Source organism: Anguilla rostrata, chromosome 9 (genome assembly GCF_018555375.3).
Source record: "Anguilla rostrata isolate EN2019 chromosome 9, ASM1855537v3, whole genome shotgun sequence".
In the NCBI taxonomy this organism is placed as follows: Eukaryota; Metazoa; Chordata; class Actinopteri; order Anguilliformes; family Anguillidae; genus Anguilla; species Anguilla rostrata.
Genome location: NC_057941.1, coordinates 30,674,932 through 30,697,998, shown reverse-complemented (window position 1 = coordinate 30,697,998; position 23,067 = coordinate 30,674,932). Strand labels below are relative to the sequence as shown.

General features: G+C 44.8%; 1 protein-coding gene across 21 annotated transcripts in view; it reads left to right on the top strand.

Moving 5' to 3' along the window:
• Positions 1 to 23,067, top strand: part of LOC135263538 (EH domain-binding protein 1-like protein 1) — a 44,542-nt gene that overhangs the window by 4,549 nt on the left and 16,926 nt on the right. For 7 of the 21 annotated variants that reach the window (XM_064351684.1, XM_064351685.1, XM_064351683.1 and 4 more), the window contains exons 2-16: positions 6,207 to 6,264; positions 7,791 to 7,886; positions 9,498 to 9,551; positions 10,362 to 10,540; positions 11,984 to 12,117; positions 12,674 to 12,748; positions 13,622 to 14,032; positions 14,815 to 14,994; positions 15,226 to 15,396; positions 15,727 to 16,083; positions 16,250 to 16,447; positions 17,016 to 17,075; positions 17,893 to 18,136; positions 19,736 to 20,683; positions 21,644 to 22,042. In XM_064351684.1, the coding sequence (XP_064207754.1) occupies positions 6,207 to 6,264; positions 7,791 to 7,886; positions 9,498 to 9,551; positions 10,362 to 10,540; positions 11,984 to 12,117; positions 12,674 to 12,748; positions 13,622 to 14,032; positions 14,815 to 14,994; positions 15,226 to 15,396; positions 15,727 to 16,083; positions 16,250 to 16,447; positions 17,016 to 17,075; positions 17,893 to 18,136; positions 19,736 to 20,683; positions 21,644 to 22,042 (3,564 nt within the window). Of the gene's footprint in view, positions 1 to 5,451; positions 5,814 to 6,206; positions 6,265 to 7,790; positions 7,887 to 9,497; positions 9,552 to 10,361; positions 10,541 to 11,983; positions 12,118 to 12,673; positions 12,749 to 13,621; positions 14,033 to 14,814; positions 14,995 to 15,225; positions 15,397 to 15,726; positions 16,084 to 16,249; positions 16,448 to 17,015; positions 17,076 to 17,892; positions 18,137 to 19,735; positions 20,684 to 21,643; positions 22,043 to 23,067 lie in introns of those variants that run through there. The other 14 variants (XM_064351687.1, XM_064351689.1, XM_064351686.1 and 11 more) reach the window with 14 other exon arrangements.

The window sequence follows — 23,067 nt, the reverse complement described above, 5'->3', positions numbered from 1 at the left end:
AATACCACAATGAGCAGCATGGGCAGCAGGTTAGGGGGTCGTACAGCCTATATAAAAGCTTTCTTTTTGGAGACAGCTATCATGCCTTGCACATTTTTTTTCCCTGTAATTTTGATTGGAATATGAATATTGTGTGTTTTCTACATGCTCCAACTTAATGTCTCATCAGGTAAAACGTATTTAAAACATGCAATTTGTTTGATTAGCTTTTATCTAACTAGAAGAAAGCAAATTAGGTGTCCAATAAGGTTAAAAGGTCTGTTGGGCTGGAGCTGGTAACCAAAGAAGCTGCACCCATTATTGCCACAAGTATGACCCATATCTCTGTGTGTCACTTTTAGTTCCGGGACACACAGACATTTGGGAATCAGAGTCACTGGTAGTTTGTGCTACAAAGGGACAGTACTTGGGTGTTGGTGATGTCACAGGAGGAAGGTGTTGGTGTGATGTCACAGGAGAGAAGTGTTAGTGTGCTGTCACAGGAGAGAGGTGTTGGTGTGCTGTCACAGGAGAGAGGTGTTGGTGTGCTGTCACAGGAGAGAGGTGTTGGTGTGCTGTCACAGGAGAGAGGTGTTGGTGTGCTGTTACAGGAGAGAAGTGTTGGTGTGCTGTCGCAGGAGAGAGGTGTTGGTGTGCTGTTGCAGGAGAGAGGTGTTGGTGTGCTGTCGCAGGAGAGAAGTGTTGGTGTGTTGTCACAGGAGAGAAGTGTTGGTGTACTGTTACGGGAGAGACTTGTTGTGTGATGTCACAGGAGAGAGGTGTTGGTGTGCTGTCACAGGAGAGAAGTGTTGGTGTGCTGTCGCAGGAGAGAGGTGTTGGTGTGCTGTTTCAGGAGAGACTTGTTGGTGTGCTGTCACAGGAGAGAGGTGTTGGTGTGCTGTCACAGGAGAGAGGTGTTGGTGTGCTGTCACAGGAGAGAAGTGTTGGTGTAATGTCACAGGAGAGAGGTGTTGGTGTGCTGTTACAGGAGAGAAGTGTTGGTGTGCTGTCACAGGAGAGAGGTGTTGGTGTGCTGTCACAGGAGAGAAGTGTTGGTGTGCTGTCACAGGAGAGAAGTGTTGGTGTAATATCACAGGAGAGAAGTGTTGGTGTGCTGTCACAGGAGAGAAGTGTTGGTGTGCTGTCGCAGGAGAGAGGTGTTGGTGTGCTGTTACAGGAGAGACTTGTGTGATGTCACAGAAGAGTTGTTGGTTTCTGGTCACAGGAGAAAGCTGTTGCATATGGGACTTGGAGTGGAGTGCAGTGTGTGGACACTGGACAGATGTGTGGCATGTCCATCCTGTTTATTTTGGGCCTGCATTTATAGCAGAATCTTGTATATAGCCTTATATATATTCAGGGGAACTACAACTTTTTCATTTATCCTACTTTTTTGACAATTTTTGATATGATATAAAATCATATAACAATCTGTCATAACTTTTCAGAACCAATAGACTTTTTATTTTACTGTATTTTAGAAAATCCCTGTCAGCAAATCAGTAGGCATTCAAGCCTGAGCCTTGATTTATAGTATGGGTGGCATGTTTAAACAGAGCAGTGCTCTTTGGTTGCATATGCTTGCTAAACAATGCTTAATCAACTGGCAAACCTGGCCTGATGTTAAAGACAGGGATCCGGTCTGAGCATACCTGTGAATGTGCAATACCAGATGTTTAAACTCAGGGTCTTCCAAGTGCTGATTTTAATCACTGTTTCCAAAGTGCGCTCTTCAGATTAGCAAATTACAACACACTTGTGTGGAAAATCAACAACCCCTTGAGATTAATGGCAATTCCGAGGCTGAGAAACATTTAGGAAAGAATGAAAAGATAAAAATACTGTAAAGGTTTTTTTTTTAACAAACATTGCATTCCTTTGACATACTTGGCAGTCAAGGGGAGAAAGTCTGGTACTTTTCATATGGCTTTAAACTAAGCATTAAGTTGAACTGTTTTGGTTCCACATAATGAATGTAGACTCTGTTCTTTTGCTAGCGTGGACGGTAGACAGGCTAGTGAGCTATCTTACATTATCAATGATGACAGTGGTATGTGAATTTTTTGAATTGTGACACACAATCAAGGAATTGACAGGATGGTGTGTAGCAGGGGTGAGGCAGACTAGTTGATTATTTTCATATTTGACATTTGACCATTGCTATGTCACTAGTCAGTTATTAGACCCAGTGTAAATTCCTTTTAATAAAGAAAAAGCTTTTTATTAAAAACAAATTTGTGATAGAGTACAAAACCCTGAATTGAACATGTTTATTTCAGAATGAATTAATTTTACAAATATCTCACCCAAAATGTATGAGAATATCTAGATCCATTTTTATTTTATGTTCCATACTGCATAAAAAAATAATTGTAAATTGGGGGGTCTGATTATTTTAATGTATAACCATGGGAAAAACAAAATATTAAAATATCAAGATAATAAAATTATGAATTCTCAAAATAAAGTGTATGTTCATCAGCTGGTAAACCCCATTGTTTGTAGTTTGTAAAGCTGGAAATTGTACTGTATAGTATTGCATAGTACTGTTGGAAGAATGTCTTGTTGTCCAGTGAGAAAAACAGAGGCGTAAACTGGACTGCACTGGGTTGGGGTTCGAAAGGCTGGCTGAGCAGGTGGGTTAGACACATGGGGGTGGGCGGTCGCAGCTGGGTGTGGCGTTCACAAGCTCGGACAGCTGACGCTGCGTCATGCCACCGCCTCAGACCCAGGACAGACTTTCCGGTGGTGACCGACCGCGGGGGTAGAGCGCTCTCTGACCTCATGCTTTAGCCAGCCAGGCCCCCTGTCTATTTTTAATGCCCCACGCCACCCTCCCGCTCCCTCATAGCTTCCCCACCCAATGTGGCCTTTATGTCCTATTTGCACCGATGCTATAACTAGCCTGCAACTTGAGAAAGGACGGAAGAACTGCCACTGGGGCGATCTCTCACCCCCCTGTGGATTTCCCACTGTACAGCTGTCGGTTCAGTGCTAAAGCAACATAGCCTAACCCCACTCTGCCAGCCCAACACATCACCCCCCTCTCCAGCCCACGTCATTTTCAAGATTCAGCATTTTTGTGACAAAAAAAATACAATGAAAAGAGAAAAAAGATAAAAGGTCATGAAACAAGTAATAATTTATTCCAGTGATTCTATTCCCATGTGTTCTGGAAAGTGTACTGGAATGTGTCTAGGGAATCAGAGATTCCACAGGGGTTTTACTGGGAATTTTGTCCAAGGCAATTCACACAAGACCCTCATGTTTGATAACGGAGGCATGCGTGAGTTACCTTCCATTGGTCTGGTTATGTCTGAGAAAAGGCTTTCACTCTTCATTTAGAATATTCTGCATATTTGCTTCTCATATTTTCCCATTTAGGGTCAATTGTATCTTCTGTGTGTCACACTAAAAGCAGGCCTTTACGAAAGCCCAACAATACTAAAAAAGCATGATACTGTGGAATAATATTTAATCCAAAAAGCACCAAGAGATTCGGAAGCACCTTTCGGACACCGCAATCCAGGTGCTATTCATTTCTGTTTATGAAAAACGTAGCGGTAAGGAGTCTAGACCTTTGAAACAACCTGCTGCAAGATGTTTTGTGGTGGGCGGGGCTTTTTTGTACTTTCCATATTTAGGGAGGACTGGATAGGCCACACCCTCTGCATGTAAACAGAACTGAAACCAGAGCCAAAGACCAGAGCCAAAATGGCTCTTCCTGTCATTCTCATGTGGGGTCAATGGTCAGCTTTTACTGTATGTGCAAAGGAAACAGGAAAATCCATTTCCCAGTTTTCTCTGGCTACTTACAATTTGCATTTGGTTGGAATGGTTTCTCAAACTTAATATTTCATATTTGGTAACAAATGTTTCTGCCTTACTGCCTTTTTTCATTTCAGTTACATAACACAGAAAATGTTTTTTTTAAAATTAGAAATAGCATGTATTATACATGTTGACAACTTTTTTGAATGCTTGAGCAAAGATTCTCAGCTTTCACTTTCTTTTGTTTTTACTTAAAGGCTCTGTCCTTTGCTGACAGGCACCTAAATTATTTTTCAGCGTGATTTTAATAGAACACATCTGTTTGTCTTGGTAAGCGGCCATGGAGAGGAAACATCTCTACGTCACTGAAGGCCGAGGGGGACCGTTACCAAGCAGCACACACATCTGCTCTCAGACCACTTTCTTCATTGTTTGAAACCTATTCCTCCGACTGGAGGCACATTCCTAACTGCTCTCCGTATTTGTTGTTGCCGTTCTAAACCAGGGGCCGTTCCTGGTGGTTCCCGTGTGACTGCGGCCGTCTCAGTCCAGCTCCGCTGCGGACAGTAATGCTCATCTCGTGATGGATGTCTGAACAAGACCGTGCCTGTCTGTAACTTCAGCCTCTCAGCTTAACTGTGATGACAAAACAAACGTAGAGAACATTGAGCAAAGCAGGAATATAAGCAAACAGTGGAGAAAAAGCCATTCATATAAATATTAAAAAGCAAAACTATCTTAAGTTTAATTTGGACATTTGTTTTTTAAAAAGGACTGTGGCAGCGTTTTTAACTTCACATTAATATTTTTTTTTCGGGTGCCAGGCTTGTGCTACCACGATACCAGTTTCAAATATGTTCAGGTAGCCACTAGCCTCTATAAAACAGTCAGATTTTCAGTACATGGTGTACTTTTACTTTTTTCTATTTCATGTAGCACCAGTGAGGCACTGAATAACATGAGAAATACCTTCAAAATTCCTTGAGAGGCTTTTGTGGGGGGTTGGGGTGTGGAATTGTTATTATGCATTTCCATTGTTTTTTTTTCCTCGTCACTCTTGGACGGGTTCTAGCATCTCAGCAGCTGCTTTTGATTTGAGATAAAGGCTGATCTCAGTTCAGCAGTGAGCTTCTAACGTGGTCTGCACTGAGAAACCTACGATACTGAGTGATGTCATATGTGGGCTCTCCTGTGGGTTTAGCTTGGTTCTGCATGGTCCCGCTGAGGCAGTGTGGAGTATGGTGTGTAAGTGTGTGTGTGTGAGTGTGAGTGTGAGTGTGTGTGTGTCCTGGGTTTATGTTACTGGTAATAATAATATTATAGTGTATGTGGAGTATGCTTAAGCGACAGGGGTTTGCACTGTCCGAGGCAGAGATCAACAGAAATGCCACACTTTCATCAAAATTCTTTTTTTGCTGCTATAGTTATACTGAAAAATGCAGACTACAGGGAGTGATCAGTAAATATGCAAAAATAGCATGAGGGAGGGTGGTATTTCCTGTTTTAGCTTTAATGATTTTATTTCATTATTGAGTAAAAATCTGATGCAAGTCAAAATATAGATATTGTCACTACCCCACCGCTATTACACCCTACCGCCTGCCACCAACCCCCATGATTCACAGAAAGAAAAATATTTGTTCTGATGGTGGTGGAAGCACACGTGTGTTTGTGTGCACTGTGTGAGTATGTGTGTGTCTGTGTTCCTGTGCCTCTGTACCTGTGCCTGTGCATCCAGTTTGTGTGTGTATGTGTGTGTGTGTGGTGTGGTTAGTGTGAGGAAGGGTGTGTCTTTGTGAGAGAAATTGTTATTGTACAACTTTTTTTACTAAACCACGTCAGTACACCCATCTCTCCAAGTTTCTTTCTTTCTTTCCCTCTTTCTTTCTTTCACTCTTTATCTTTCCTCCCTCCTCTGTCTTGAAACTTCTTATGAATATACCCTACTTGTCTTCTTCAGTTAATTATTGCCTGATATCAACAAGATAACTAGAAGGGAGTTGGAGGTAATGTTATCCAAAATGAATTGATCATTTTGAATTTACTAAAGAGTTTTTCTCAAGGTAATTAATTGTGGTTACTTGTCTATTTTTTGTACAGTACTGATGACATACAAAATTCTGTAAAAATCTTCCCTAGAGAAGATTGTTATGTTTGTGGCCCAGTGCCGTTGAGGATTGAAAGGTGAAAGGTCACCGAAAGCTGAGATTTACCGAGGCCTGGCAAAGATATGGCTGATAACAGGGGGTGTTATCGAGGCTGTCTGTACTGTGTGCCTGTGCATGAGGGTGCGTGACTGTGCGCACATGTGCAGTCTTCTGCATAAACACTTCCACAGAATGAGCGTGCGTGTTGTACATCTCACTGCTCCAGATCTTTCTGGTTCTCCTGTAATGTTAATGTGATGTTAATGTAATGTTGGTGTGTAATATGATACCTGTGTTGTGTGATTGCAGGCAGCCAGACAAACTGAGAGTGGTGTGGACCAGGAGGAATAGACGAATCTGCTCCAAGGTAAAATGTGATAAAACCAACAATTATACTATTAATTATGACTGTTATTTTACTTAAACATATAAATATCAGTCATGGAGTTGTTATAGGATTTAAAGCAGTAATCATAGTCTTTAACCATAAAAAACACAAACAGTTAATTCATTATTAAGTGCTCATAGTATTGACTCTGTGGATTACCTTCTCTTGGGAGACTCACACAACCCTTTCACGCAGCTGTAAGGATTAGTGAAGCTACCCAGCCTGGCACCCCAGGCTCAAACACACAACCACTTGGTTGCAAGGCCAGAGGCTCTACACTGCCTCCTCTGGCTAAAGCATTAACAGCGGCAGCAGCAGGGAGGAACATAAGTTAAAATGGCATGCGCAGGTGTAACACTGATGAGTAACGGTTGTGGCGGCAGTGGCTGCCCTTTCAGTTGTGATGTAAAACACGACACCTGTAGTAAAATTCAGGTCTGTTGGAGAAATATGGGCATTTATTTACATTAGTGCTGTAGAAGTGTAGAATATCCTAAGTGTTGATGCAGGATACTGCATGCATGGCTCATCTTTCATAGGGTTCATATCTGGAGCAGAAATGGAGTGATGTTGGCTCTTAGCACTTTCTACAATATCTATATTGCCCTTTATCATGTCTTATGCCTTCTGTACTGGCGTTTAGCACTCCATACACTATCTGTATTGACCTTTAGCAGTCCGCACAGTATCTATACTGACCTTTAGCATTCCCTATAGCAGTGGTGCACAAATGTCTTCATTAACGACCCGGAGACAACAGCCATGCCTATATACATGTTTTGTTTTGATTACTTAAAATCTAAAGGAGAAAGTTGCTGAAATTAGCTGACAATTTACCCTCTCTCCATTTAAAATAAATTACTTGTGGCGAGATGTTATAAATCTGGGGTAACTCATAATGCCCATAATGATTTGAGGACCCAATAGATTTCTCCCCCTATAATATCTATATTGGACTTTGGCATTCCATGTGGTATCTCTTTTTGCCTCCATACAGTCTTTGTGCAAGTTATGTATACACCACCCACGGGCTCTTGCTGAGGCTCTGGTTCTTTGTGTAGTGACACACCCTGTAGTCTTGATCAAATCCTGACCATACCTGTTCTGTGGCCAGTAGTTCCAATGGGCAATGCATTATTGACCACTGGGTCACCCAGTGAGCAAGGGTTTGACTAGCCAGGGTAAGAACTTTGGTCCCCTAGTCCATCAGGTATCTGTGATATGCTTTTTAAGTTCTAAATGAAAAGTACTGCTTCTTTTGAGGGCTGAAATTTCTTTAGACTTTCCCCCTTGGAAATCTCTGAGGGGCAACAGAGGTTCTGCTAGTGGACACAGTTGACCCCAGGCTCAGCAGTGGAGGAGCCCTGCAGTACCCCAGGCAGTCTGGAGACAGATTCACACTTTTTCCTTCTCAGTTCGCAGTGCCCTGATTTGTGCTTGTTGGAAGGTTTTTGCTGTTGGTTTTCACCCGGTTCTCACCTGGTTCTGGTCATGTGTCTGTCCAGCTTCACGGATGGCAGCCTGGGATCAAGAACCCATACCGGGGGATGGTGGTGTGGCCGGTACCGGAAAACGTGGACATCACTGTCACACTATTCAAGGTACGCCTGTCAGGAACACAAACATACCGAACTGTGAGGGGAGTCGTGGGTGGGTGGTGACCCTCAAAAACAGTTTGCTTTTCTGAGAGGAAGGCAAGTATACATGAAATGAAATGTCAAACAAAAAAAAGGCTCTGAGCAACCGAGTGCACTAGTACCCGCCTTGTGCACTGCACACAGAATCAATGTATTCTGCACATTTTGCCATTCATTCATATATGCACCCCAAGCAACAGGTTGACAGTTGCAATAAAAAACATTTCAACTGTGGTCATGTTGTATGGAGATCAACAATAATGGTGAATCATCTCACAGCAGGGCACAAGGGAGTTATGAGTGGTGGACAGATGTCATCCACAACTTGACCAATACAAACATTCCATTAGAAAAAACTGGACAACCCCAAATTGTGTGCATTTCTCAATAAGCAAGTAATCAATGAAAGAGCAAGGTTCAGACTGACCAACAAAAGTCAAACCTGAGCCATGCAAACCCAAATGGGGCAGTTGGTATTCTGTAGTGACACAGCATCCCCAGTACCTCAGTGTCTCTTCCAGATTTGTGGAGCTGGAGATGAACGTGTCACCAAATACCGCTAGGCTCACATAGCTTAAGGTCACAGATCATGTTGTTAGGTGTGCGAGCAGAGAAATCAGAATACATGAAAAATACAATTAGATTGAAGAACTAAGAAATGTATACCAAACAGTTCTTCACCAGACGCACAGTGCGGTCAAAACAGTAAATAGATAATGTAACAAAACATTGAAAGGCGCAGAGAAACTGACAATTTATCACAACCCAGATGCTCTCCAAAAGAATGGATGGATTTTTGAAACCTAGAAATCCTGCACACTAGACTTGACCAAACTCACTGCACTTGATTCTGGAATTTTGTAGGGACTGTCCTTCTAACCTTGCCTTCACAAATTATTCACACAAGAAAACATCACTGTAATGTTACTGGGGGAGTTGTGGGACAGGTGAGAAAATCTTTCCAAATATTTTGCAGAGAGCAAAACTACATGCTTCATTCCAACCATCTCCTTTGATGCAGAAACTGTTTGGGAGGGGAAAATTGTGACACCAGCCAAGATGCATGTTCACGGTTCAGTGATGAAGTCCAAGGCCTGGACCTCCTCCTGGCCATGCTAGTGCTGACTGTGATCAGAAGTCCCTTGGGGAAATACATCATTTCCAAGCTTCCCCAAAGCTATGAGGATTTCAGTCAGTGGGGTATCACACACAAATGATTAGATTCCCAGCTCCCCTGGTTTTTCAGGTGCTTGAGTTTTGCCTTAACCCTGGACACCAGTCAAACGATACCTCTCCATAATGCCTGAGCAATACTCCTGGGTAATGGCTGGCCAGTCCAGCTGGCAGATAATGCATTACTTGCTAGTGTGCTCCCTCCCTGAGCTCATGGCTACAATTGAGCATTGTGTTCCAAACTGGGCAAAAGAAAGAGCAGGAACGTGCATTAATTAGACAGGAAGAACATGCATTATTCTGGGAGAATGTGGATTCTGTGATTAGAAGATTGTGGTAGTCGTGAGTCAGGCTCCTTCTAACCTGTTGATCTTAGTCACAGGCCTTCTCCTTGTCTCTCAGGATCCCCATTCTGATGTGTATGAAGACAAGGAGTGGACCTTCGTCATTGAGAACGTGAGTGTCTGTCTCTGTATAGGATGTTTGTGTGGCATCCTGCCATACCTGGTGCCCCGTGGAAGGCCAAGTAGCTGAAAAATGACTGTTCATCTTTAGATTCAATTAAATAAAATAACAGGGATTAAATATTGGGAGGCGCTGACTGGATAATACAGGCTCTTCTTCTTGCAATATGTAAACATATGTTCTCTGCACTGATATACGGGATTCATGGTTCTGATGATGTAAGTCTTCACATTCCAGGAAGGGCACATAGACTGTGACTCTTTTACTGGAGTCTTATTTCAATCTGGAGGAGATTAAGTAAAAAAACAGCAGCACTCTTCCCATAAAATTCTCAGTAGTAGCCCAGAGGCAAAATGATTTTTTTTTAAATAGTTTTTTTGCAGTTTATGGTTGCCAGTCATGCATATGCCAGAGATTTACAGTATATCAGCTCTTGTAGGTGATAACATTATTTTTTTCTATTTTTCCTATTTGTCAGGTAACTGAAAAAATTGTATTGCCATTTTATGACTAATTTATACCAGCAGTACTGGTTCCGTTTTGTAAACGTTTTTGTTTGTGAGCAAAAGGTACAATTACCATGTGTTTACCAAGGGTGCTTTTTTTTTTTGAAAATGCAGCAATAACTTTATAAAAATATCACTCCGTCTTTTTTGTCTCAGGACGCTAAAACAACATAGAGCACTATTCAGATCACATCTCATGTGCATCTGTGCTGAAAATGTGATTAGCACATAATGCAGAGCGATTTGATGAGTGATGTAATGATGGGTGCACCCTGCTCCCCGGCTCCCCCCGCAGGAGACGAAGGGCCACCGCAAGGTGCTTGCGTCAGTGGACGTGAACATGAAGAAGTTTGCCAGCGCCACGCCCACTCAGACGGACCTGACGCTGAAGCTGAAGCCGCTGTCGGTGAAGGTGGTGGAGGCCACACTGAAGCTGTCCCTCTCCTGTGTCTTCCTCAGGGAGGGGAAGGCCACGTGAGTACCAATACCCGCTACTGCTAAAATGCTTTTTATTATTACCCGCTACCGCTTAAATGCCTTTCATTATTACTCAGTACTGCTAATAAACTGCCTTTTATTATTACCCACTACTGCTTAAATGCCTTTTATTATTACTCAGTACTGCTTAAATGCCTTTCATTATTACTCAGTACTGCTAATAAACTGCCTTTTATTATTACCCACTACTGCTAATAAACTGCCTTTCATTATTACTCAGTACTGCTAATAAACTGCCTTTTATTATTACCCACTACTGCTTAAATGCCTTTTATTATTACCCACTACTGCTTAAATGCCTTTCATTATTACCCACTACTGCTTAAATGCCTTTTATTATTACCCACTACTGCTTAAATGCCTTTTATTATTACTCAGTACTGCTTAAATGCCTTTTATTATTACCCACTACTGCTTAAATGCCTTTTATTATTACCATACTGCTTAAATGCCTTTATTATTACCACTACTGCTTAAATGCCTTTTATTATTACCACTACTGCTTAAATGCCTTTCATTATTACCCACTACTGCTTAAATGCCTTTATTATTACTCATACTGCTTAAATGCCTTTCATTATTACCAGTACTGCTTAAATGCCTTTCATTATTATCCATACTGCTTAAATGCCTTTCATTATTACTCAGTACTGCTTAAATGCCTTTCATTATTACCCACTACTGCTTAAATGCCTTTCATTATTACTCAGTACTGCTTAAATGCCTTTCATTATTACTCAGTACTGCTTAAATGCCTTTCATTATTACTCAGTACTGCTTAAATGCCTTTTATTATTACCCACTACTGCTTAAATGCCTTTTATTATTACTCAGTACTGCTTAAATGCCTTTCATTATTACTCAGTACTGCTTAAATGCCTTTCATTATTACTCAGTACTGCTAATATACTGCCTTTTATTATTACCCACTACTGCTTAAATGCCTTTCATTATTACTCAGTACTGCTAATATACTGCCTTTTATTATTACCCACTACTGCTTAAATGCCTTTCATTATTACTCGTATGCTTTATGTTTATTACCCCTACTGCTTAAATGCCTTTATTATTACCCACTATGCTTAAATGCCTTTATTATTCTCCTACTGCTAAGTGCTTTTATTTACCCGCTAATGCTAAACTGCCTTTTATTACCCGCTAATGCTAAACTGCCTTTTATTACCCGCTAATGCTAAACTGCCTTTTATTATTGCCCATTTGTCTAACCAGCCTATGTTGCTATTACTTACCAGGTTTTGTTATGCCCAATTCCTGAGGCCTAATTGGTCTAAATAGTTCATTTGCATAATATTGCATGCTTGGAGTATATATGTGAATGAGAGTGTGAGTGAGATTGTTGTTCTGTATAAGGGAGCAAGTATTGATTAGTGATCAGTAACACTCAGTGCTGTCCCCTAGTGATGAGGACATGCAGAGCTTGGCCAGTCTGATGAGTGTGAAGCCCACTGACATTGGAAACCTGGACGACTTCAATGAGAGTGATGATGAGGAAGACAAGAGAGCTAGCAGTGGAGCCAGCATGGCTGCTGCAGGTACTGCTTATACACAGACACGCACACTCACACACACGTGCACGCCACAGACACACACACACACACATACCTTCCCACGCACACATGCACACACACACCCCCCACACACGCGCACACATGCACACACACAGTCGTGCATATGCACCCACATGCGCACAAACACACACATGCACATAAGTACACACACACACAGGTATATAGTCTCAAGCCCATACAGTGTTCAGCACCCCTCAGAATCTCTCTTTCCTGCTCCTGCAGGCTGTCGAGTCTTTAGGCTTTCTGTTCTTTCCTGTACTTCTGTGTCTGTTTTACCTTAATGTCATTACTTATCCTCTTTTTTCCTCCCTTTTCCCACCTCTTTTCTCTTTTTTCCTCCACTCTGCTGTATTATGCCCTGCTATGCTGTTTACCCTCATCCTCCCCCTGCCCCTCCTCCCTCCTTCCACTATCTATCTTTCCTGCTCCTCTGTGTCATTGCTCTCTCTCTCCCCCTTTCTTTCCCCCTCTATCTCCTTCTCCTATTTTTTCTCCTTCTCTCCCTCCTTCTGTCCATCAGCCCCTCTGGCTCCAATGCGGCGGGTGCGTGACGAGGAGTGTAAACCTCCGGTAGTGCCCTCCCACCCAAAGAAAGGTATACCTTCACCGGCCCCCTCGAACCCCCCCCCCCCAAAAAAAAACCCCACCACCCTCCACCCCTGGAGGCTTTTTCCATTGGCAATGGCAACCAACCCTGTTCCTGGAGGGCTACCGTCCTGTAGGTTTTCACTCCAACCCTAATAGAGTACACCTCATTCAACAGCTAGAGATTTAATTGAGCTGCTAATTAGTAGAATCGGGTGTGCCAAATTTGGGTTGAAATGAAAACCTCCTGGATGGTTGATCTCCAGGAGCAGGGTTGGTTACCCCTGTGTTAGGCTATTGTTAGTGTCATTTTTGACAGCACTTGCTGTAGTGCATGTATTTGGGCAATAGCTGACTACTCCAAAGCAATAGAATATTTGCTAGATTGAACTAGAAATTCTCAGGTAAAAAGCGTAACTCTAGCTTTTATTTCCATTGTTGTGTGTCTAAGAGCAGTTGCTGTCATTCATTTTTCCATTTCATTCATTTTGTTTCTTTTTCCATCTCTCTCCATCTCTTCTCTGGGTGCCCTAATCCACCCTTCTCCACTCACTCTATCCTTTACCCCTCTTCCACTTCCTCACTCCCATTTATACCTGCAATGTCTTCTCCATTCATAACCTCACCCACCCCATGCACTATATCCATTTTTCCTTTCTCCCTCTCCTCTCTCTGCTTCTCTCCCCCTTCTTTCTGGCTGTCTTATTTATTTTCTACCCTCCTCCTTGCACTCGTTCTTTTGCCACTTTTTCTTCCTCTTCTCTCTCTCCCTTTCTGCTTGTCTTTCACTCTTTTTTACTCTTCCTTTGCTCCTTCTCTGTTTCTCCTTTTCTACACCTTCCTCTTCTTCTCTCTCTCTCTCTCTCTCTCTCTCTCGCCCCAGTTCCCTCATCCACTGTCAGTGTGAAAGAGAAGTGTGGTTCTGCTGGCCCACCCTCCAAAGTGCCTAAGTTCTTCCGAAAGTCACACCCCTCACAGCCAGCCCCCTCTGCACCTCCTGCCCCCCCTGCACCCCTGCCCCCGCCTACCCCCTCTGCACCCCTGCCCCCGCCTACCCCCCCTGCCCACTCTGCCCCCTCTGCCCACCTGGCCCCCCCTGCCCCATCTTCCCCAGTGGCCCCCCCTGCTCCTCCTGACCCCCCTGCCTTGCCAGATGCTCCCCCCCAACACGCCCTCACGGGCCCCTCTGCCCCGCAGCAGGTTCACCCACCCCCTTATGCACCCACGGTGGCCACCCTAACCCGGGCACACCCACCGGCTCTGCCCAAAATCTTCCAGCCCACTGCTGGCTCAGGTACTGACAGACAGACTCCGCCTGACCGACAGAATGACTCACTGCTACAGTGTTTAGAGGTTCTTGTGTGATGGGAGCCTTCAAAAATCTAAAAATGCACTGAGCTACCATGTACTGTCAATCATTTGTGCAAACCAATCAAAAGCCTCTTCTCATTGTGAAACGCTATGATTGGTTCACTTCAGGGAGTGATTGAGAACATGACAGCTCCACTCTGTATTTTGTTTTGTGAAGCCTCACCATACCTTCATCAGCACCTGTGTTGCTGGATGTATAGCGTGCAAGATTGTTTTGCCTGAACAGTCATTATGAATCACCCATGGGTTAGTAAGCCACATTTGGAGACCTCAACGTCTTCTGAAACATTAATCTTACTGAGGTTTATATCAGAATGTAAAAAAATCCACAAAATGATGGAATTTCCCATCCACAGAAGACCAGCTGTGTGAAATATGAGCAACCAAAAGTTCATTTGGCCTATTAGTTTCATTTTCTGTGTATTCATGTCAAATTCTCCTTAGGAGTAGCAGGTTATAAAATGTGTTTTCAGCTTTTTCTGTCTGGCACATGCTCTTATGAGTTTCTTCCTCTTCCTTTTTCTCAAACTAACACTTTCTGTTCTCTCTTCCTTTACTTCTCTTTCCCTCTCTCTCTGTCTCCCCCCCCCCGTCTCTCCCTCGCTTGCTCCCTCTCTCTCTTTCTCTGTCTCTCTCTCTGTCTCTCACTCTCCCTCCCTATCTCTCTCTGTCTCTCTCTCTCCCTCTCTCTCTCTTGGCCCTCAGTGCCCTTGTCTCTGGGGCGGAGGCTCTCTGGGGAGCAGAGTGGCCCCTGGCCAGGCTCTGGGCCCCCAGCCGGCTCTGCGGCCTCTGTGTTCCCCCAGCCCAGGCCGGACATGTCTGCTCTCTCCCGGCCCGAGCCTGCCTCTGCCTTCCTCCCTGCCCCGCCCCCCAGCCCGCAGACAGGTACGAGGGTCACCCGTCCCCTGCCTGCTCAGTTCCTCATTCTCTGTCCCTTTCCTAATTGTGGTGTTCTAATGTGCTCACTTCTTTTTCAGTTTCAATTCAGTTCAATAATGCTTTATTTGTATGGCTGTATATAAACAGTGCTTCTCTTTCTTTCTCTGTTTCTTCCGCTCTCCTCCCCCCTCTTATATCTGTGTCCCTCTGCTGTTCCTGCTATGCTCACTTACCCAGCATCCCTAGCTGCCGCCAGTGTCTGGGGTCCTCAGACTGCCCCAACTGTTACCGCTATGCCCTCCTCTCCCACGGGTGCGACACTCCCGCCAAAAACTGCGTCAGCCACCCTCCCAAAATCCACCTTCGCCCCTACCCTGTCAGCGGACCCCTACTCTGCCCCTCAGACAGGTACCGGGACACAGTGGTATGCAGAAACGTGACATTATGGAGCCTTAGAGGCGGTCAGCGGGTTTTAAATGTTCTTAGCGCAGTAGTGCATGGCTCCGCCACAAAGCCACAAACTCAGACTGTGAGTGATTTGCGGGCCGCACGGACCAAAGGTCTTCCGCCTGCTGTTGGCATAGTGCTGAGCCTCTCTCCTTATGCTGGCGTCCGCTGGTGGTAATGCCATTTCCTCTCTTCTGTCTGTCTTCACTCTTTCCACCTGCCCCATAATCACCACAACTCACTCCACGCCCACTTCCACTCTTTCTCTCTCCTCATCCCTCGTTCTCTCAGCCTCTGTCCCTGCTCCCTGGAGGAGTGAGTGGCGGACGCCCCGGGTCCAGACGCCCCTCTCCTCTGGTCTCTCCCCCTCCTATTTCACCTCCTCTCCAGCTGAGCCCGTGGTCCCCGTCCCCCTCCAGACCAGACCAGACCTGGAGGCCCTGTGTGATCCGGTCTCTTCTCCTTACCCTCCCCTCTTTCTGACCCCTCCCCTTTCTCTTTCTCCCACCCCTTCTCTGTCCCCTCCCCCTCCCCTGTCTCCGCCCCCTTCTATATCACCACCTCTTGCTTTAACTCCTCCCCCTGCCCCCTCTCCCTTCTCTGACCCACCTCTTCCTGAACCAGCTCTGTCTGTTGCTTCTGAGTCAGGTACAGACCAAGAGCGATTCGGTCCTATTCTGCTTTTTTGTAGCAATCTCAAAGTGCTTCACCTAACCATGGTCTGCTCATAGTTCTGAATCTTGTTCACCATCAAATCTATATCAAATGATTTTCTTATTTTCTGTCATCTTTCTTGCTTCTCTCTCTCTCTCAGAATCTTCCTCTGAACCCCCTCTGTCTGAGTCTAAGCCCCAGGGTGTGACTTTCGAGGTTTCCCCACCCTCTGCTGCCATTTCCTTGCCTTCTGAGTCATCGTCCTATGCTCCCCCCCTGCCCAAACCCTCCTCAGCAGCCCTTTCTCAAGCCTCCTCCGCCCCCGCCCTATTGGGCAGCCAAGCCTCCTTCCACCCAGGTACATAGCAGAGTGGTAGAGCCACTTGCATTGACACAGAAATCACAGGCACTGATTGACAGTGACAGTGATTCCTTATTGGCCTTCTCCAGTAACCTGTGTCTGTGCTGGTGAGATGGGTCATCCTTATTTATGTCAGCACCCTTGCTAATCACTCTGGCTGTAATGAGCTGATATGAATGTTGAAGGCACCGTCAACTGAAACATAGCACTGACCCAAACATGGCACTGACCCAGACGCAGCACAGAACCAAACACAGCATTGACCCAAACATGAGCACAAACCTAAATACATCACTGACCCAAACATTGCATTGACCAAAATGCGGCACTAACGCAAACTCAGCACTTCAATTCAAATACATCACTGACCATCACATCACCACAGTACAGACTCAAACACACCAATTACTCAAACACACCACTGATCCAAACGTAGCACAAACCCAAATCCAGTACTGACTTGAGTGAGAGCTGGGGTCTGAGTATGTTTGGTTTCTGACTTTCAGTGACAAAGGTGGGGGCTGTCTGCATGTTTGTTGACTGTGTACGATTTTGCTGTTTTTAGAACCTCATAGAGACTCAAACCTCCGGACAGAATTGGATTTCCCTGGTTCTGCAGTTCAGAGTGAGTAGCCAGCCTGTGTCGTCTCACTAATGTTTCCTCATGTTTCCTGTGAAAGGTGCCAAGGCCTCTTCTGCTTGCCTTGGAAGAGAGCAGCAGACTTGGTAATATTTTCCCATCATGAGGTCAAAATATGCGGGGTGACATCACAGGAGGACGTGTGTAAATATATCATTCCAAACATTGGCCCAAAATAAGTTAAAAACATGTGGGTTTTTGTGTTAATCACTACAAAGCCCTTACTTATCTTTTGAATGGGTTATGTTAGTGAATGTTAGTCCAGCTAGTAATAACTTTCATACTGCAGAAACAAATGAAATTTCCTGCTTGCATATTGCTTTCATTTCATTTAGCCATAATACAGCTGTACCTATGGGATTTTGTACAAAACATACCATACTTGCATCCTATACTTCGCTGTTGGAATTGTTGTTCCGTTTAGTTGCTGTGACCCATTGTTAATAACATGTAGGATTTGAGCTGGTACCATTACCAATAATTTAAAACATTGTAGTAAGTGCTGTCAATGATTTGTAAACATAAAGGCAGGAAATGATTGCCAGTCATTTTTAATCATGCTGCCAATGATTGTCAATGGGTGCCACCACATCAGTGTAGAAACCTAACAAAAATGTGTGGATAAATTTGGCCAGCATCTTCAAAGCTCAATATAAATAAACAAATGAAACTAAGTTCAGTGATGCTCTGTCACAACCTCACTGTTAGCTGCCGCAGATAAATGCTTCTTTTATGAGGCCCTGACCTGACCTGTAGTAAGAGCTCAGCAGTGCTTGACTGTTTCTTTTGGTCGTCTCCTCAGGTGTGAAGCACCCCCCTGTGCAGTCCACGACCACGCCCAAAACCCTGGCCTTTGGCCGTCAGGATGAGGCCCAGCACTCCCACCGCACCGCCGGCGGCATCAGCATCGCCAACCAGCTCCCACCCCCCACCACAGAGAGGCCGCTATTGATCAAGCCCATCCCCACATTTGCCCCAGGAACCAATCAGAGGACAGAAAGGCCAGGGACAGGACAAGGATTAGAGCCTCTGAAGACTGCCATTGGGTAAGTGCTGGGGAGGAATCCTTTGTATGCAGCTGCGGTCTGCTTGGCTCAGGTATACGCACAAATTGCTTAAAGGCCGATGTTTACTTTCCACATCCACACAGGCAAAATTACATGTAATACACGGCTGTCCCCTGCTGTCCACTTTAGATGTTTTTGCGCACGTCCGACATTTTGTGTCTTTGCGGGCCTTTGCGGAGCATGCTTGCACTGCCTGCATAGAGCGCTAGAAGACAACATGGACGTGCTTCCTGATCTGTTGTCAAGATTTGGTTTCTAGTGTACATGTACAGAATGTATACTTTCAGTATAACAAATTTTAGTGTGAAAATGTGGTAGACTGCACTGGAGGATGCTAGGGCACTATGGAACTCACATATGTAGGTCAGTGCTGTGTCATGAGCAACACATCATATCCGGACTCTGCCAATGCATGGCTGGGCATAGTGTTGTCTTGATTTTTTGGTGTAGCAGCTGAGTTAGTAGAATTAGTTTAGGACTGCACAAGCACTCATCTCTTGATTGGGCCCGAGTTCTGTACGGCATGCTACGTGCATGCACAGCAAGTGATTTTCAGTGTGGTTTCTCACTGCAAGCCAATGTGTGTGAAAACTAATGCTCACAGCGGAACTCTTATCTTCTCTTCATATGACGGCAGTATGCACTGAGAATTTAATAATATACGTCAGTGGAGATTGATGCTTGGTTTAAAAGGGCATTTCTAAGCTGTGCGTGTTATGTTCTTGGGATTGGGTTTGGTTTATTGGCTTTATTGTTTCTGTTGCACCATCATGGTTTTTAGCTAAAATGTCAGACTGACACTATGCTATTTATAATATATTTTGCAAAGCGCATGCTGATTGCCTTTGCTGCACAGCTTTCGTATCCCTGACTGCTCTTTGGTGTGTGGAGCGTAACAGTGGGATGAGGGTGACTCACGTTGGCCTCAGTGCTTGGCACAAAAGCAGCTCTATGGAAAAGATAAATGCCGGTCCAAGGGGCTTTTTGTGCTACGTTCCCATCCTGGGCTCAGTTGGAGTGCCTAATATGGCGGTGACCCATTTGTTGCTGGTGCATTCCTATCTGTAACGTGTCTGTAGTACATTTTTTATGGAAGAGGCTCACTTGCTGTGGTCTTGTCTCACAGCCAAACCTTTACTGCATCCCATGCAGCTGTCTATGCTGTGCTATTTTTAAGCTGCTAATTCCATCCTGATGAGTGAGTGTGGCTTCCCCCCCATTACTTTGCGCTTACACACCTGATTGGCCGATTTCCTCACCTGCTGTCACGTGTGGTCTCTGCTCTTCAGCACTCTGAATTCTGACCTTAGTTCCTCTATCCCTCAGCACAGATTCTCCATGCTAACCAGATGGTCAGCATTATTGTTCTGTCAACTGGAGTTGAAATATTTGAAACATTTGATACACCTTATGAAACTTCATGAAGAAGCGCCCCCTTACTAACTGGAACTTCTTGAGTAAGGAAGTTGAGATTTGATGGAAGAAAAATGGTCTTACACTTTGGTTACTATAGAGAATCTGTGCCCTCACTGTTCTCCCTGACCTCTGAACTCTGACCCCAGTTTCTCTGTCCCTCAGCCCTCAAAGTACAGCTGCCCTGCCATCATTTCCAAGGGCCAGTGTCCTTGGTTCTCCACCCACAGAGCCAACTGATTCAGAGGAGTTAGAGGTGGAGGAGAAACTGATGGAGGCCGTTCCCCCTCCCTGGCCATTCTCTTCTCCTGTGCTCCCCGAAGCGATGCGTAGCCCAACACAAGAGCCCCCAGCCAGGACCACCCATCCATTTGGTACCGAAAATCTGCCTTTGGCTGTGGCAGATCATGACCTCAAAGAAATGGCTACATCCAATCAGACAAAGCAGAAGATTGCCCCAGACCCTGAAGTTCACCTACCTCCCCCACCCCCTTATGAGACATCATTAGTCACTGCGCCATTGGCTGAACCAGAACCTGACTTTGAGGTGATGATCACTGAGAATGTTTCAGAGAAAGCCAAAGAGAATATTCGTGAGATCGTCCTTGAGAATATTCAGGAGAAAGTCAATGAGGATATTTCCAAAACAGCCAGTGGTGATGTTTCTGAGACAGCCAGTGAGAATCTTACTGAGGCAGTCAATAAAAATGTTCAGGCGATAGCCAGTGAAAATTTTATAGAGACAGCAGATGCAGCTGTTTGGGAGATAGTGGGAGATAATATTCAGGAGAAATCCAGTGAAAAAGTTCCTGAGACAACCAATGAGAACGTTTCTGAGACAGCCAATGAGAATGTTCAGGAGATGGCTAATGAGAATGTTCAGAAGAAAGTCAGTGAGAATGTTCCTGAGACAGCCAAGGAGAATGTTCTAAAGGAAGCCAATACGGATGTTCAGAAGACCATCAAGGAGAGGAAGGAGTCGCAAATCAACCTCCTGATCTCCAATGAAGGCCGGCTTTTGGAAAAGGAAGTTGTTGAGAGGCAGCAGGAGCTGAGTTTTCCTCTTTTGAAGGAAGTGCCAGCAAATGCAGCCCTAGGCTACCAGGATGAGTGGTAAGTGGGGCCCAGCGTACGCTTCAAGCTCATCTTTCCCCCATTCACTGGGTCCTTACTTGACGCAATGCTTGAAACGCACCTCTTGTACGGTGAGATGTATTGTTATTGGCTGGCATAGATCTAACACTATGTAATATCACACCTGTTTGAGTTCAGTGGTGCTGTGAATTTTGTGACATTTGATGACAGTTTCCTAATATGGCACACGTTCATACACAAACACACACATGTCCATCTCCACATTCCCCCACACACATGCATGTGTTCATACACACTCACGCACACACCTCCATACCTACATGCATATGACCAAACACACTTGTACATGCATATACACGTGCACACACACACACACACACACACACGCACAGTTCATTTGAACAGTCTTGGCATGGAACTGTGGAAATTTTGTACTGCTTGACTCGCGTGTTTGCCCTCTTCCCTGATGGAAGAGTATTATTGCTGTATTAACCTTTCGGGAATTAGTCCTGATTCCCTGTCACCGGGGACATAAATACACTGACCTCTTTGCTCTGCTAGTGGTCTTAGGTTTGAATCTACAGACCACTTCTCACTGTGCTGTACAGACAGCATTGCAGTATACCTAACCTGTAGCCTACTGAATGTCAACTGCAGCCAAACCCTGCTTTGCTTTGTGTGTTCGGAGACTTGGGAGCTTGGCACATTTTTGGAGAAGACAAGATGAGTAAAATCTTGGTGGTTCTCTGATGTACCACACTGTGGCACAGGAGCATTTTGTCTGTGGGCAACATTACGCACTGTGGACGTGCTTCAGAGGGACCCATCCAGCTTTATTCACTTTCTTATTTCACCTGCTTCCTCTGTTCTGCTTAACCACCCACCCACATTCTCACAGCTATTTGCTCTCCTCCTTTCCTCTTTCCCTCTTCGTAACTCCTTTCTGCACTCGTCTTTTCCTCTCTCCCTCTCTCATAGTCCTGAACGCTACTCCCCGGAGCCACAGCTCTTGGTGGCAGGGGACAGGGCGGACAGAGAGGGGGTGCCCCAGCGGCCTCCCTCCCCACAGCCCTGCCTTTCTGAACTCGGGGCACCGCCTAGCCCAGACAGGGAGTCCCCGACCCTACCTGAGTGGCCAGCTCTGTATATAACTGAGATTCCCGAGGAGGATGAGGAGGAGTGGGAGGCACAGGAGGCGCAGGAGGCGCAGGAGGCGCAGCTCCGAAAGGAGACGTTAATGCAGGCAGTGAGCCCATTATGGGAGATGGAGCGGGAGGTGGAGCAGGGTTCAAGACAAGAGGCTGCTCCTGCTGTAGAGGGCTGGGAGGAGCTTGGATCGAGCGCAGTGGAGCCAGCTGAGCAGGGCTTGGAGCGGGGGTGAGTGTGGGCTGGTTGTGTGGTGACTGGGCTTGTAACCAGAAGCTTGTGGGTTTGAATCTTTGGTGAGATACGCCACTGTTGAACCTGTGACCTTCTTGCCCTGTTATCCTCCTTAATAGATTTAGCTGCATAAATGGATACCATATATGCATATCCACACTGCACAAAAGAATACTATCTATGTGCAAAATATGCAAATGCTGCTGGGTAAATGGTGTCCTCTAAGCAAATGAATTTAAACATTTTAAAATGGAGTTTAGATCCTGGTCTCCTGTTTTTGGTTTTGCTTAGTCATCTTTTCTCTGCTTTCCATGAGTGCGAGTTGTATTTCGGAGTTTCCTAGTGTGGAGAGTGTGGAAATACCCTGCTATCCCATGTGCTTAAATGGGCCATGTTAGCCTGATGACTGCATCTGATCCTATGCCAAACAAGCATTGACCATTAAAAAGAAGGTGTTTTTGGTTGGTACTATTAGCTAGTCATTGGCAGTAGAAGGTTTAATCCATCTGGAAGGTTAATAAAGCTTTGCATTGTTGGTATGCTATGAAACTGAAACATAATTTCTCTGCCTGTGGATTGACTGTGAAGTGTTGACTGTGGCTTAAAAACGTAGAGGACTGTATATAGGTGTGTGTTTATGATGGGAATTCAGTGAGTAGGTGGTGTTGGCTTATAGATGTCCGAACGTATGGTTTTTGTAAGATTATCCAAGATCCAATACAGATATGAAGTGTGTGTGCATGTTTCTCCATGTGTGCATGTGTGTGGCTTGAGCAGTTCTCATGAATTTGTCTAGGCCTTAATAATGTTTACAGAAACAAGGTATATTCTTGTCAGATGTGGCACAGCAGTATTTGTTTCTGATGGAGATTATTAGCTCACTTTGCCAGCGGAATTTATGATCTGTTTTTTTTTTTTTTTTAAACATGTAAATGTGATTATAGCTTTATAAGTGCAGTATCACTTTATTAAAAATTAGGGTTATGATGTAATACTTGACCATTGACCACATTGAATGTCCT